Source organism: Terrapene carolina, unplaced genomic scaffold (genome assembly GCF_002925995.2).
Source record: "Terrapene carolina triunguis isolate 2854851 unplaced genomic scaffold, T_m_triunguis-2.0 Scaffold147, whole genome shotgun sequence".
In the NCBI taxonomy this organism is placed as follows: Eukaryota; Metazoa; Chordata; order Testudines; family Emydidae; genus Terrapene; species Terrapene triunguis.
In genome coordinates, this window is record NW_020664498.1 from 5,715,704 (window position 1) to 5,731,467 (window position 15,764).

The window sequence follows — 15,764 nt, forward strand, 5'->3', positions numbered from 1 at the left end:
GGAGCCCCGGGCCCTTTAAATCACCGCTGGAGCCCTGCCACCACTATCCCGGGGCTGCGGCAGCGGGGCTGCGCCGGCGATTTAAAGGGCCTGGGGCTCCCTGTGGCTGGAGCCCCGGGCTCTTTAAATCACCGCTGGGTAGGGATTTTTGGCTCCCGACGACTGTGTTATATCAGGGTAGAGGTGTACTCAATTTCTTCTTTCAGGTGTATCAAGGAAGATGTGACAGGGTGTACAAACCCCATGCCAGGCAAGAAGGGGTTAAAGAGCAGGTTTGGCCTCAGGCAGTCCCGTCCCCATCCTCTCATCCCCCCACACCTGCAAGGCATGCCAGTCTTGGAGGAGGAGCCTTAAAAAGGGAGAAGGTCAATTCAGAAGGACTCAGCCTGGGAAGGTGGACAGACCTCTCACCCTCAGCTCATAGAGCCTTTGGTTGCCTGTGAGCACAAAGCCACAGGACAGATGGCTGGAGGATCCGGACAGGACAGAGAAGTTGGAGCCATCTATCTTTGTTAACTTATTTTCTTTGTTATCTTGAGGGCTGAGACTAGGGGCCAGGCCCCAGGGCAGACTCCTGCTGAGAATACAACCTCCCCTGAGGAGAAGATGGAGACATTGTAGGAAGTAGCCCAGGTAAAAATCAAGAAGTCTGACCAGACAGATCTTAATCACTTGCTCCAGGGTCCCTGGGCTGGAATCCAGGGTACAGATAAGGACTGAGTTCCCGTCTACAGCCTCAACAGGAGGACTAGTGGGCCTGGACCAGGGCCATCAAGGTTCACAAGCCTCTTCAACTTGAGGAGAGCTTTCCTTCAGCTTGGATGATGTTTCTCCTTAGTACAGAACACAGTGAGATGTCCCTGGGCCACAGTATTTCAGGGACCTGGGACGGAATAGACATGGAGACTGAACTACTCCCTTGTTTCTAAAAATGGCATCTCCAGTGTAGTGTTGAGAACCATTGTTGCTGCCCATACTGTACCTGTTCTGTGGATACATTCTCATTAAATGCATTTCAAGCCCCCCTTTCTCACTCCACGTGGCAATGCACCACGTTGACACTTTTCACCACAGCTGAATTCATTTTCAAAACTATAAAATGCAGTGCAGTGGAATGCCAATACCCTAAAGTATCAAGCAGGGAATTAGAAGTTTACTTGGAGCCTTTGGACATGTGTGGTGGTGGTGGCAGCTTTATCATTATACCTGTGTTCGTCAGAGTGAATGATGTACTAAGGCAGGATGCTGTTGCTGAGGATTATGTGGAGGGGGTTGGGGGGTGTTAATCACCAATGCATTTGGAAGGGGCTGGGCTTTTCTTCTCCGCAGCATGATTTGACAAGAAATTACTATACTGTCTTATGATGCTGCTTTCCTGAGGGACAAATTCCATATCTGTATAGTGACAGTGCAGAGGCAACCCTCATGGCTGGCTGCCTTTAGCAACACCTTCAGGCTCAACTGTACACACTTCTAATAAAAATGCAATATTATTTGGAGGGCAAAGAACAGGACTAATTTACAGAGAATGTTAGTTATGTATGAAAAGCTTCTCTTGGTTTATTTCAGAAAGGCTCTTTGCGATACCACCTGAGTGTGTGAAACAGAAGAGCAGGCATGCTTCACACCAAGAGCTATTCCTCTGAAACCAGCAGCCAGGCACCATATGAAACACCAGCACTATCTGACCTTCAGAAGCTGTTCTGGTCCAGAGGAGGGTCTGACAATCATTTGGACCAAGTCTGGCCAAACCTATTCCTGGGAGACGTGTAAGAGGATATTGTATATTATGTTGTTACTAGCACACTAGAGAGAGATGGAGGGGTGTAAAGGTGGTTAACAGTGAGATGTAAAGCTATGCTCACATCAAAGGGTTCCAAAGCCAAACACCATGACAGTCAGCCTCAAGTGGTTTGGATGTCATGAAAAGCTTGAAATGTACACGTATAACTTACTCCTAGTCTGCCTGAGCTGTGCTTTCTACATTCCATGGATCACAATGGATTTTAGCAAGATAAACGTATTTATTATTTTTATCATGGACATTGACAACTGGGTCTTGGGGGGCTTTCTCTCCTCCAAATATTTAGAGTTTGCATTTATAAAGGAAACAGTTTAAAACACAAGCTCATTTATCTCACTGTATTAGAAGTGGACTCATTTAGTTATGGCACAAAGCTACTCCAAGTGATATTCAACAGCTCTTATTTTATTATCTTTTAACTCTAGGTACTCCAAATAAAAAAAAGGTGTCTATTCCCCTCTGTATATAATAGTGCCTAGAAGGCCCCAACTGAGATCGCTATCTCATTGTGCTAAGCACTGTACATATACATGCTAAGAGAGAGTCCCTGCCCTTAAGACCTTATTCTCTAAATAAGACGGACAATGGGTGAGAAAGGAAGTATTATTATGCCCATTTTACAGACAGGTAACTGAGGTACAAGAGGTTCAGCCTCAGGAGTCAGAATGAAGAGAGGACAAAGACCCATAATTATATGGTGGGGGCCCCACAGATGCAAACACAGAATTTCTTTTACCAGCTTATAACTAAATATCAAAACATATTGCACAATTACTTTGTACTTGTGGCAAAAGACACATTGCTGAGCTACTTTGCCTCTCTCTATCAATCACCAGACAGACACTTCTGTCTATTTGTCTAAATCGCTTTTCATCCGAGGATCTTAAAGTGCTTTAAAAACATCATACAAACATCACCACTTCCTTGTGCAATAACTTTATCCCCATTTTACAGATGGGAAATCAGGGAGGCCTGCAGAGAGGAAATTACTTGTTCAAGGTCACACAGTGAGTCAGTGTCAGAAACAGGAATGGAACCCAAGAAAGAATGGCTATTTTCAATAACTGCAGGGCTTTGAGATGTTTTGTTCACATGGAGCCCACTTCATGGGGCACGTGCGTACCAGAAGTGGGATCGGTGTGGACAGTCAAAGGAGAATCCTAACTACTATCCTTTGCTCTAACCACTGAACAACATTCCCAGTGATTAACTACAAGGAGGGAGTTACCTGAACAACTGGTATCTCACAGGCTGGTCTGTACTCATGTAGCCCCTTCCCTGAAGTGTGGCTCAAACCTTCTCCCTTCTCTCTCCATGCTGCTTGCCATCATCAATATTAGGAGCTGCTTCTTCCTTCTCCTTGCACAGGTTGGGTCCTGGGTATTTTCTGGAGTGTGGTGCCTCTACCCGAGGTGACTCCTCACTGCCCCATGCACAGGGGTGCTTCCCTTTGAGAAAAATCAATACAACTAGCTGGCAAGGAGTGTGAAGCCCAGTACATGAGGGACAATGAAGTACATAAACAGAAACCCCAGAAAAGGAAGAACACACCTAAAAGAGCAGCATAACAAAGGGGGGCTTTACTGGAACAGGAAAATACAATTGAGGGAAGGAAAGGGTTAAGGTTAACTAATAAGTACTAAACATTAATAAACAAACAAATCCCTCACCTCCCAACACTCACAATTTATCCCAACCTCCAGCTCCCATCCTGGCATCTTCCCAGGCACATGGCATCCTGAGGTTGAATCCTGAGAAGGAGTGTTGCAGCACTGTGATATGGGCAGGTTTAGATAGAAGTCAGCTTACTTTAATTCTTCATGCCTGGCTGGGCCAGGATCTTCTCTGGACTCATACCAGGCTTGCTGTTTCCATGGTCTAGAATCCGGGGTGGGGGGAGGGGGAGGAGGGGGTCTTGGCTGGCTCTCAGTAGCTGGCGCCAGGTCGTATCTCTCTCTGGCTGGGTGCTGGAATGGCCCAATCCATGCAGCTAGATCTCACAGCAGAGCAAACACTTGCTTTGGGGGCAGTGGGCGCTGTGCTGTTTCTTTCCCACTTTCCAAACTCAAAACTGAAATTAAACCTATCTGTGTGGGGTCAGGCTGTCCCCGGCTGGGGGCGTGCAGCCCTGGCTTGTCACTGGTCCAGTGGACTGCCTCCGTATTAGCCTCACCAGTAATTTCTAGTTCTTTCTGTCCCCACCCCTGACTCCATGCGTGCTGGGAAATGGTGTCAAAGGGCTCTGGTAGTTGCTTTAGTTGTAGTCCTTTTGGTAGCACCCCCTAGGGGAGAGGCTCTCAAACTGGGGGGTGGGACTCCCTGGGGGGGCATGGAATGTATTTGTGGGGGAGGGTGAGAAGCTTTAGGAAAAAGAAAACTTACTGCACACATTTTATCCACAGCAATGTGTAACTAGAAAAGCTGTTTCCTCCAGACATATCAGGTCCTCAGATGGCGCTGTGTATTTGACTCTAGATGGCGCTGTGCATTTTGATGGATTTCTGTTAAGCTTGTATAGCATTATACAAAGTTGTTGCCACCTGTACCTTAATCGGTTTGCTGTCATTTAATTGTAAGCATTTAATTGTAAGCATCGACCATTACAGTTTGAATCAATGCCTTACTGTTTTTAATATTCAGTGAGAGTTGCATGTTGGTTTTTTTTAAATCAATATATGTACTTGTGTGGTGGGAAGGAGGGTGTAAACTACTACAGACACAAAGAAGGGGGCGCAATCAAATTAAAGACCCACTGCCCTAGCGGCTCAGTCCGGTGATCCAGCAGCGGGCAAACTCCAAGTGGTGGTTACAATACCATCTCACATTCTTCAGTAGCCATCTCTCTAAGACCAAGGCACTATGGACTAACACAGCTGTCTGTTAGCCATTCACTGCCCTGTAAAGCGAGCTGCAGTGCTTGCATTCTCCCCCAGGGGGAGTGGGCACTCACATTAAACGGCGCTATTTGAATGCAGAAAGTCAGCAATGATCTCAGTGAAACCTTCATGATCTTTCAACAGCTGGGCTGCTAGAAGTAAAGCAACTCTTCAAAATCTCAACATTACTCACATCCTTAATGCAGCAGATGGGCCATACAGTATCAACACAGGAGCCAGATATTACAAAGATCTGCAAGTAGCGTACCACGGAGTAGAAGCGTTCGATGACCCTTCCTTTGATTTAAGTATCTTTTTCTATGATGCGGCTAATTTCATACACAAAGCCTTACACACACCAGGAGGTAAGAAAGGTGTTTGATATTATGGGGAGTACGTGCGTAAATGCTTTGCTGAATGGAACCTATTGCTCTAATTCAGACTATTTCAGTCAATTAAGCCAGAGAGGCAACATGAACTAGTGGACTGAGCCAAGGATGGAGGGCCTGATCCAATGCCCACTGAAGTCACTGGGATTCTTTCCAATCACTATCAGCATCATGGCCTAGTTGCTAGGAACTTTTAGGTCTAGTTGTTCCCTCTGATCCTGACTGGCTGTGTGGTCTTTGGCAACTAGTCAATGAGGATCTTATCCTAGGATGTACTGATCAACCTCCACTTCCTCCTCAGCGCCTCACAGGTCTGGGCCATCAACCGCTTTGCATCTCAGATTCTCCACAAGTAAAATGGGGAGAATAGTCATTTACCCCCTTGCAAAGGTGCTGCAAGGGTTCATGTTCATACAGTACTTCGGAAAGGTAACGTGCTCTCTAAGTGTAAGTATAATTAGAAAAAAGAAGCCACCTGGTGTAGCAACAAAAGGGGAAATAGAAGTTTGCGCCTGACTGATGCTTGGAAATAACATTTCATAATCCCAATAATGACTAAGGTGTTAACATTTTATGTTCTGTGGGGTGCAATATTTTTCATCTTTCCCCCATTTCAAGAGAGGAAGAGTTAAAGAGTTTTTGTTTGCAGCAACCGTTGGGGGCACAAATTTCAATCATGAGCCAGGGGGTCTGATCTTTAATAGCTTGGCTAAGGGCCCCAAAGCACCATGGGAAAAGAAAGTCCTCCTCTGTATACCTCTGGTGAGGTCATACCTAGATTACTGTGTTCAGTTCTGAGGCACCTCAATACCAGGAAGATTATCAGAGGAGTTTCAGAGCAGAGCAACAAAATACATAAAGGGACAGGAGGGTTTGACTTGCGAGGAAAGATTAATAAATAGTTTGGCTGAACAAAAGCTAGGAGAGTGGACATGATAGAATCCTACAAGTGCATGAAGCTTGCAAACCCTAAGAGGAGTGAAATTGCCTTAGAGTACAACCTAGGAGTAATGAGGTGACAGTAAGAGAGAAAAAGGTTAAGCAGTATTAGGAAAAACTTCTTGTCCTGAGAGCTATTAGTCTGTGGAATAGTCTCCCACAGAAATTGACGGACTCTCCCCTGATTTGAGATAATTAAAGCTATTCTGGAGAAAGCTATAGACTAAACCTGCTGGATTATAAGTCTTTTTTCTATGTCTAACTGCCTTGGTTTGAGGAACATCTGAACCACTTGGCCTACAAAATGAAGTCAGAGACTTTTATTGTGAGATTTGAGGTACTTCCAAGTTTAAAAGTTTCATATCCCATTACCAACCTCCTGATGGTTTTGCCTAACAAGGTGCCAGGCAAGGATAACATGGAGGTCAAAATCACCTATCAAGAGGATACTTCCTTTAAGACCAGTGTGGAAACCACAGATGTGGGAAGAGTTCAGCACTTGCGTCACAGAAAAAAATAACGGTGATAACACTGCACTTCTCACTGGAACGTTTTTAAAATATTCAGTAGTTAAGCCTCACTTCACAATTGTTGATGTACAGTAGGTAACGTACACATTTTACAGCCAGATGATACATTGATATGCAGAACAATTATATAACTTGCTGAAGGTCACCATTAGGGCCGGTTGAAAATTTTCTGATAAAATTGTTTTCATGGAAAACAACATTTTTCACAAAAAGCATCCACCTTCTGCAGAAAGTTTCAATTTTTTGTCAAAAAACCAAATACCTGAAAACAAAATATTTTGATTTGGAAATGGGAGTTGTAATTTGGTTTCTTCATGTCCCCATTGTCCTCTGTAGGTCATGCTTCCAGCTGGACTATATCTCCCATGATGCAACATAGCCAGGGACTCCCATGATGCACCACCTCTCTCCTCCAAGATGGGTGACCATGATGGGAGATGTAGTCCAACCAGGGAGAAATGGGAGTACAAGGCATTTAAACTACAACCCCCCTGAGATGCTTTGGTAGCCTTTCCAAATTGAAATATTTTATTTTGGGGGCAAAATATTTCTGTTTCTGGCCAAAACATTTCAGCATTAAAATTTTATCCAAAATGTATCATAGAAGAAAAACACCATTTTTCAACTACCTCCAGTCATAGTGAGTTCATAGCAGAACCAAGATTATCATCAAGGACTCCTGATGGCCAAGCCCTTGCTGTAAGATCTAGATCCCACTCCCTTCCGGCATACGTTTAGTAGTATACCTATTGCTGTTACTCATATATGGATGATCAGAGAGCTTCAGTGTCCCAAACCAATAGCACCTCAGGATGCGCTAACAATCAGGGAAAATCTGGCTATTTATTGTATTTATTGATTCTGGCTGTTTTGACCCGTCTGGGTCTTTCTTACCTTGCAAGTTCTAAAGCCCACTGGGCACATGTTGTCTCATTTATTTGCAGGTAAAGTGTTCGTTCACTGTGCCATGGGGATAAGCCGCTCTGCATCTTTAGTGCTCGCTTTTTTAATGATCCATGAAAACATGACGCTTGTGGAGGCTTTAAAAATGGTGAATTCTCACAGAGAGATCTGCCCAAATACAGGATTCCTGAGCCAGCTCCGAGACCTGGACATCAAGTTAAATGAAAAGAGGAAAGGAGTTAGAGAATCTGCCAGCAAAGAACCATAATACAGAACTGCACAGAAAGTGGATGCAGCACCATCAGTATTTTCTGGATCTCTTTTAAAATGAATTATGTTTTCCAAACCAAGGGCGTAAACTGAAAATGCAGCGTAACACATATTCTATATGTAAATGCTTATTTGACTTTATTATCTTTACATTGTATAAAGCCTATCTAAATTCTACCTGCAGCTCAATTGGCTTTGGTATTCTTCACTCCCTGCCCTCAACTGTTGTGAGAAATAGCTGTAAACTGTTAAGCAGCTGCCAAGCTCCACCCCAGAGGTGGCTGCATTTCAGTGATGCATGACATTTATATTAGCCTGTGAAGTGTTAGGATTCTTTGGGGGTGAAAAGTGCTTTGTTATTATATTATTTGTACTTCAGTGTGCCTACAGGCCCCAATCAGGGCTCCCATGGTGCAATATATGTTTAAGATTGTTAATGTTTTGAGGTTTTAATGTTGGCATCTGTTTGTTATAGGTTATAACAATTTGTGCAGCAATCTGAGCCCCTTGGCTGGGCCATGGAGGCTCTTTAGATATAGAACAGCTGGGAAATGTTGAAGCCACTCTCTTAAGAAACAATTCCCGTCTGTTTTCCATATTCCTCCCCCTGGGTCTTCATCAGTAGGGGATTTTCATGAAAAGATCTTAACTTGAATGGATTTTCATCTGCTCTGGCTGCTCCCCACCAAAAGTCAAGCAGTTGCTGTAGAAAATGATTATGCTGTCATGAAGGAGGCGGCTTGGAAATGGTCTCACAGCTGAGGGTCTAAAACTATTGCATTGGCAGCAGAGGTAGAGGTGTGTGTGTGTGTGTGTGTGTGTAAGGCAAAACTCACAGCCATCGAGAATCAAGGGTCTTTCATTAGATCTGAAAAGATGATCCAACTTTGCAACTTTAATTTTTATTTATTTACAGTTTCCCCTCTCAAAATCAAGACTACGTTCACAGAAAGATCATGTTTTGTAGTATTTGCCCATCTGCAATGAGAAAACACAAAGAGAAGCCAGTGGGGCACTGGATTGTTAAGGGGAGTGCTAATAGGTGCAGCACCTTTTATCTCTAGGTCACTGGAGCAAGTCTGGGCCAGTGTAGCAGTGACCCACAGTCACTGTCATCTGATGGCTCTATGCTGGCTTGTAATTATGTGAAATGAATCTTGCCGTCCCAGTCCCATCCCCAGTAGACAGGCATCCCCATCACAAAGCCAGCTTCAGAACTGCCACTGATGTGCCCATCCTTGCTGCCAGTTTCAGGAATGAATAGGTATGGATACCAGACTACCCTGAGCTGGTTGCTCAGGAACAGGGCAGAGGCAGATGAGTAGGGCAGCATGAAAAAGCATGCATTGCCCTTCCCTGTGCTGTCCATAAGACAGATTTCAGCCTCCCAGGCAGTCAAGTGCAGAACTATCCACAATTACAGGATTTTCTCCAATTACCAGCAGATCCCATCTGCCTTAGCCTACCAAATGAACATGGAACTTTGAAGTAGACCAGACATCTTTGAGTACTCAAGCATGATCCTGTTACCATTAAAGTCTACAGCAAAGCTCTCGTTGACTTCAGTGGAGGGAGGACTGAGCCCTTCAGGCAATGTTTTCCTCCCAGGGGAACACTGCCATTGAACCCTGAAGGAATTTGCTGAACAGCAATATTTGCCATTTGCACAGGACATCCTCAAGCACCAAAACCTAAGGAGATTAATTTGTGTACAACATTTAATATCTTTATTGTTGCCTGTTTACACAACAGTACAACAGATGAATTGTAAAGAGGAGAGAACCAATATTTTAATACCATTAAAATTAACCCACAATTCCAAAGGAGCTGGTTGGCGTGACAGACATATGGGTGTGTCAGAGCTGCTGTGGTTATTCATTGTTATGATGGAAAAATTCTATATGGACTTTAAAGTGTCATTGATACTACGGCTGTGATGGTTTACTATAGTGCTGTTCATTTGTTTCCATGGAAGAAACTCTAGTGCATTTTCCCAGAATTGCTGATTGGTTGGGGGGGAAAAATCACTAGAATGGTGTTTGCACCGTCTCTCTAATAGCAAATTCCAACCCAAGGATTTGCAGACTGTTTCTGCAATAAGTATTCTCTGTGGGAGCAGGATGAGAAAACATGCTAGGAGCTATGATCCCCTCTCACCAGTAGATGGCAGTATACACCTGAGGCTGAGCTGAGGAACCCAGCAAACTAAACCCTGGGTAATATGTACACAGCACATTTAAAATCCTACATACAATCCACAAGTTTTCCCATCACCCTTTCAAGAAAGCAAATCAGCACACCATGCTGAATGTGTTCCATTAGAGCCAGAATTACCACATCTCAGATCATTAGGAAAGCTCTCTGTCTCCACCCTGAAATTCTTAACATAAACTCCTCCTTTGTACAGTAATAAGCTGTAAACACTTATTCTCTCTCTCTCTTATATATATGTATATATATATGTATATAGCAAGCAATGATACAACCAGATTGGGACAAATTTGTTGCACATCAAACACAGAGAAAAATAATAAATTAATAACTTGTATTCCCTATGCGAAATGTGTTTTACTCCATGTTGAGGTAGAGGTCCTGTCCCAGGATTAATGAGCAGCGAGGAGGAACAGATTGGCCCAGTCTGCACCTCTGGCTATTAATTCCATCTGGTCATTAATCCTCAGGAAATTCCCTGCATTGAACGCTTTATTGCTATTTTTATTTAGGATTCTTTGAAAAAACCCTAGGTGGATGGGATATTTTATGGCGCTTTCAATTGATAGGTTTACTCAACAGCACAAGGAGCTCAGATTCTTAGGTGGTATAAATCAGTGTAGCTCCATTGACATTGGCAGAGCTACACCAATTTGCACCAGCTGAGAATCTGATCCCATTTAGATCTCAGTTTCTGTCTGTTGTTGTCTCAGCTGCCCTTTACTGGATGATGCTTTAGGTTTATAATTAACTCATTAAAAATAGAAGTTGAATACACGTGAAAGTAGCAGGCAGTCTGGAAATCTGCTGCATAACTAACATCTTAGGAAGAAGCTAAACGGCATCATTTAAACAAAATTAATCCAAAACAGCACAGTGAGGGAGCTGCAACTTAAAGGCAAGTACTTTTAAGCTTGTTTACAAACCAATAACACTAAACTTAATACATGCACTGGGCAGCATGAAATTAATCATAGGCAACTATGTGAGTGGTGGAACAACTGCAGCTCTACGCCATGTTATGATCTGCATTGTCGTTCTCAAAAACTGAAACATTTGTGAAGCTTTAGATTGCTTTCTCCAGTTGGATTATCAGGAGAAGCAACTTGCATTGAAAAGGACAATTAAAACAATGTTGCTTTTAATTCCAGTCCAGACAGGGCATTCCTAATTTAAAGAGTATATTCTATAATAACGTACTTCACAACATTTTGTAAGGTTTTCCTGATCCCCTGTTGATGTTTATAAGAGTCTTTTCAATAATTGACTAATATACAGGGAAAACGTGAAACTGATTATACGCAAATGCTGTCAAATGCACGAAGCAAACTGAAAAAATAGAGAAAGATTTTTTTTTGGTAACTCCTTTCAATTATAGTGATCTTAGGGGTTACTTAAAACCAAAGCAGAATGTAAGAAATGTGATTTTTGCAATGACAATCCCGTGTAAATTGCAATTATTGAGGCAATGCATACTATAGGGCTGGGAAGGCAATGAGTAGGAACGTGCAATCGGTCAATCTCGGAGAGCAAAGAGCACAGACCTAAGAAATTCATTTAAATTAATTCCTGCTAAATATGGACCAGCAGACATTACTGTCTGCATGGGAAATAATACACAGAGTTATCCCAGGGCTAAGGAGACACTGTTTATCTAAGTATTTATAGCATGGTCCTCACTATGTAAGAATTTAAAGGAAAACTCCAACTCAGCACACAGGGCTCATCATCTGCTTCTGTCAAGATAAAATCATGGGGGAAGATCATCATCCCTCTTGCTCCCAATCTATGCATGGCAGGCTACTTTATATAGAGATCTATCCCCTTCATGTAGAAGGGAACTCTATCACGTCTGTGGTATTGGCCACCCTGCGCCACTCAGGCCTTGCAGAGCTCTCTCCATGCAGTCCACACAGGGGTAGGAGGAGGAGACTAAGCCAAGGGCAGAACCAGGGCGATACAAATCATTCCCCTTCTAGCTCCATGCAATTTACTCTTAGAACCTGAAGCTGTTTTACCTTTATGTTACCCCTCCCTTTACCCCCACCAGGTTTCCCAGGGCACCCACAGATGAGGGAGTGCCTGGTAGCACAGTCCAATGCAGCCGGACTGCCAGGGGCCACAGCAGGCAAAGAGGAACTGGGTCTTGTTGTGGATAGCTTTGGCCTCAGTCCTCACCTTCTGCTCCTGTGGCTTTTTCCATGGAGGCCACACACCCAACCTGACCAGTCATCATGGGGCAATCGCAGAGAGGAAAATGGGTCCTAACAGATTTGTAGAGCATGTTTGTTTCTGTTTTTAATAATCTATGAGGTTATTAATGTAAAAAGGGCAGTCTTTAAAACGTGTGTGTAAAAAACATGATTGTCCCTTTAAAAATAGAGCTGGCTGCTGAGGCTCCAATGCTACACTCCTCCCCTCTTCTCTTAGCTTCATGCTGTCTCTGATCTTTCTTTCACATCTTCCACCTTAAGGTTTCTCTTTAGTGTGGCTGCTCTCCTGTCTTTCAGGAGCAATATCCACTCTACTTACTCAATGCCCCTGTTTTGTGATTCCATTCTCCTGCTGTCTGCTAGGCAGGGAGCAGAAGTTGCAGGACCTGGAGCTGCCTTTGAGGTGCACGTAATTATTATGTGCATCTGTTGTATTGTGATCTCTGCCTCAACAGGTGGAAAACATGCTGTTGCTCTGATAGATTTGCAGTGCTCTGCGTTCTTGGCTTCTCCTTACTGTGAAGCTAGTCATGTGCTGTTTCTACAATAATAAACACAGCCTTACCACTGCCACAACACCCCTTCCCCCCAGTAAATATCTTTTATCGGAATGAAATATTATTAAGGATTTGAAGAGTTATTCACTGAAAGCAAAATATGAGCAGTAAGGTTGGGGAAAGAATGAAAGACTAGTTTGCTTCCTCTCCCTGGGGCCTATAAAGGCAGCAGTGCCTGCACTTTAGAGTTGGATAGTGGGGAATTACTTAACTCGAAATAATGGAAACAATTCAGACCATCATAGTATAGCATGAAAGTTGCTCACATTACATCTGTTTTCCATTCTACAGGCTATATTCTGCCCTCAGATACACATGCACAACTCTCATCAACTTCAGGGCAAATTGTATCTGAGACCAAGATATGTCATGCTGTCTTTCTAAAGCATCTCTATAGTTTCATTGATGAGCACTCTCACCTGCGGGCAAAAGGACTGTGCACAGAGCTTGTCTGATTCCCAGTGGTTTAGTTCTCAGGGGTCCATACAAACATTTTGTTTTCTGGTGTCAGTTTGTGAGAGACCCACATTTGCTGAGTTTCATCTTCCTAGTAGCCCCAAGCTATAGGCCAATATCTCTACTATGTACAACCTATAAACTTCTTGAATGTATCATCCTCAAAAGAATACGCCCTTTTACTGAGCCAATTATCCCTGTCGAACAGGCAGGCTTCCAGCCAAAACGTAGTTGTTGTGACCAAGTTCTGGCACTCACAACTCACATTGAGGCTGGCTATAAAAAAAACCTAAAGATTGGTGCAGTATTGTTTGACCTGTCATCTGCATATGATACTGTATGGATTAAGGGCCCCATGCTGAAACTTGCTAAAATTATACCTTGCTACCAAACACTTCACCTGCTGTGGACCATGCTGAGTAACAGACGCCTATAGATGTACCTGGGTAATAAGACCAGCTCACCCCATATCAAACAATGGGCTACCACAAGGCTCTGTACTTGCACCAACCCTTTTAAATATTTACATAAGTGACATGCCTCCAACTAAATCATGAAAATTTGGATATGCAGATGATCTTGCCATGACAATCCAAGCATCAAACCTCCATGACATTGAGAAAGCATTAACTTAGGACCTCCAAAATATGGAACAATATTTCCGGAAATGGAGGCTCAAACCAAATCCTGGAAAAACAATAGTAAGCACATTTCATCTTGATAATAGGAGTGCCAAAAACACACTGAAAGTAGCTTTCTGTGGTAAAAATGTGCAACACGATTACACTCCAACATATCTTGGAGTGAAACTCGACCGCACCCTCTTCTTCCATGATCATTTTGAGAAGGTAGCTGCAAAGATAAAAACAAGAGCCAGCATAATCCAGAAACTAGCAGGTACAACCTGGGGTGCACCAGCATTAGTTCTGAGAACATCTGCAAAAGCACTTGTATATTCAGTAGCTGAACATTGTGAACCAGTATGGAGCAGATGCAGCCACACACAATTTGTGAATACCCAGCTGAATAGAGTGATCTGGTGCATCACGGGAACCCTTAAGTCGACTTCAACACTAGGGCTACCTGTCCTATCTAACATTGCTCCCCCACCAATACGCCGAACTGCTGCAACATTCCGCGAAGCTCAGCGAATCCAGGAAAACAGATGTCTTCCTATTCACCAAGACCTTACAATGCCCCCCTGCAACATCTTAAGTCCTGCAAGCCTTTGTGGGAACATTCATTTAGCCTCATGCAATCAGGGTATGATCAGGAGGAGGCTTGGAAAGCAGATTGGGCTAAGCAAGACTTAAAAAATAAGCACCTCGTGCCAGATCCCACACAGAAGGTTCCTGGGTTTGACCTTCCACGGTCATCTTGGTCAACTCTGAACTGAATTCAAACCAACCATAGTAGATTCAGATATCTAATGCTCAAATGGAAAATCAAGGACTCCCCAGTGTCTGAGTGTGGTTCCCCACGACAGATCATCGAACATATCATTACCTACTGCCCAATTTATAAATATGAAGGAGGTGTCACTGCAAAAAATTCTGCTACTCCTGATGTAGCCATTTGGCTTGATCAACTTCAGGTGAAATTGTAGTTGCTGCTCTACACCAGCCATACGAAAGAAAAAAAAGTAGCCCCCAAACTCAGAACAAAACACAGCCAAAACTGCCAATTTTCATGTAGTTCGGGGGTCATAAGCCACTGAGTTTCCTATGAGTTGATCTAGAGCTAGTCCAGAATTTTCAGACACAACATTTTTTCATCAGAAAATGTTGATTTGTCTGGCAAACAGTTTTTGTTTAGAAAGGGTCAGTTTCAATGAATCTCCTGATTTGGAAAAAAAATTGAAAAGAGAAGTTTGAAACTGTTAGAATATCCTGTGTTGACATTTTTTTAAAAGAAATTTTTCATTTGCTGGTTTAAAATAGCTTTTTGTTTAGAAATTTTAATTATTTATAGTAAAAAAAAGTAAAAATAAAAAAGGCTCAATCAAAATGTAATTTTTACGGGTTATTGAAATGAAAAGTGTCAGTTGGCCCACTTAAATTTTTGGATTATCCATTTACAAAAATGTTCAAGATTTTGACTTCTTCTGATTTGGTCCTGGAAAGTTTTTTGATATCTTGAAAACTCTTGTGGGTCAGGAAAGTTGTTTCCCATCCAGCAGTAGTTTGTTCTAGATATCATAACATTGACCCAAGCTTGTCTAAAAATGCTTTTTTTGGGGGGAGAGGGGCAAATCAGGTCCAAGATTCAGACTGTTAAGGAAATCCCTAATATTCCATTGTCTGTCTCCTGGAGATTTCATGTGGCTTTGGGATTCATTATGAAAGATTCACACTACTCTAATCCTGGCTGTAGATTCTCTGCAAGACTTCAGTTCATCCCCAATGCTCACACTACAGAGTACTAGCTGGGGGACAAGGGCAATTTGACCAGGGAGGTTCAAATTCTTCCTTATTTTATTCACCACAAAGATACACAACCACACAGCCAAAAAAGGCGATCCTTTGTCCTGTGAGCAAATTAAGTTGGTCTGAATATCACTGTTGACCTATGGATCTACATGAAGTCCCCAAACGAGGCTGTGCTACAACTCTACCT

At 43.0% G+C, this 15,764-nt stretch overlaps 2 protein-coding genes across 3 annotated transcripts in view; both read left to right on the forward strand.

Moving 5' to 3' along the window:
• Positions 1-1,617: 1,617 nt before the first annotated feature.
• LOC112106609 (dual specificity protein phosphatase 13-like) lies at positions 1,618-7,709 on the forward strand. The gene is made up of 3 exons (XM_024199965.1): positions 1,618-1,769; positions 4,825-5,045; positions 7,483-7,709. Exons 1-3 carry the CDS (start codon positions 1,618-1,620, stop codon positions 7,707-7,709), a joined length of 600 nt encoding a protein of 199 aa, XP_024055733.1.
• Positions 7,710-10,727: 3,018 nt separating this feature from the next.
• Positions 10,728-15,764, forward strand: part of LOC112106598 (dual specificity protein phosphatase 13-like) — a 32,781-nt gene continuing 27,744 nt past the window's right edge. The window contains exon 1 of one of the 2 annotated variants that reach the window (XM_024199941.3): positions 10,728-10,820. The gene's annotated coding sequence lies outside the window, so the exon portion shown is untranslated. Of the gene's footprint in view, positions 10,821-12,444; positions 12,545-15,764 lie in introns of those variants that run through there. The other variant, XM_029912009.1, reaches the window with a different exon arrangement.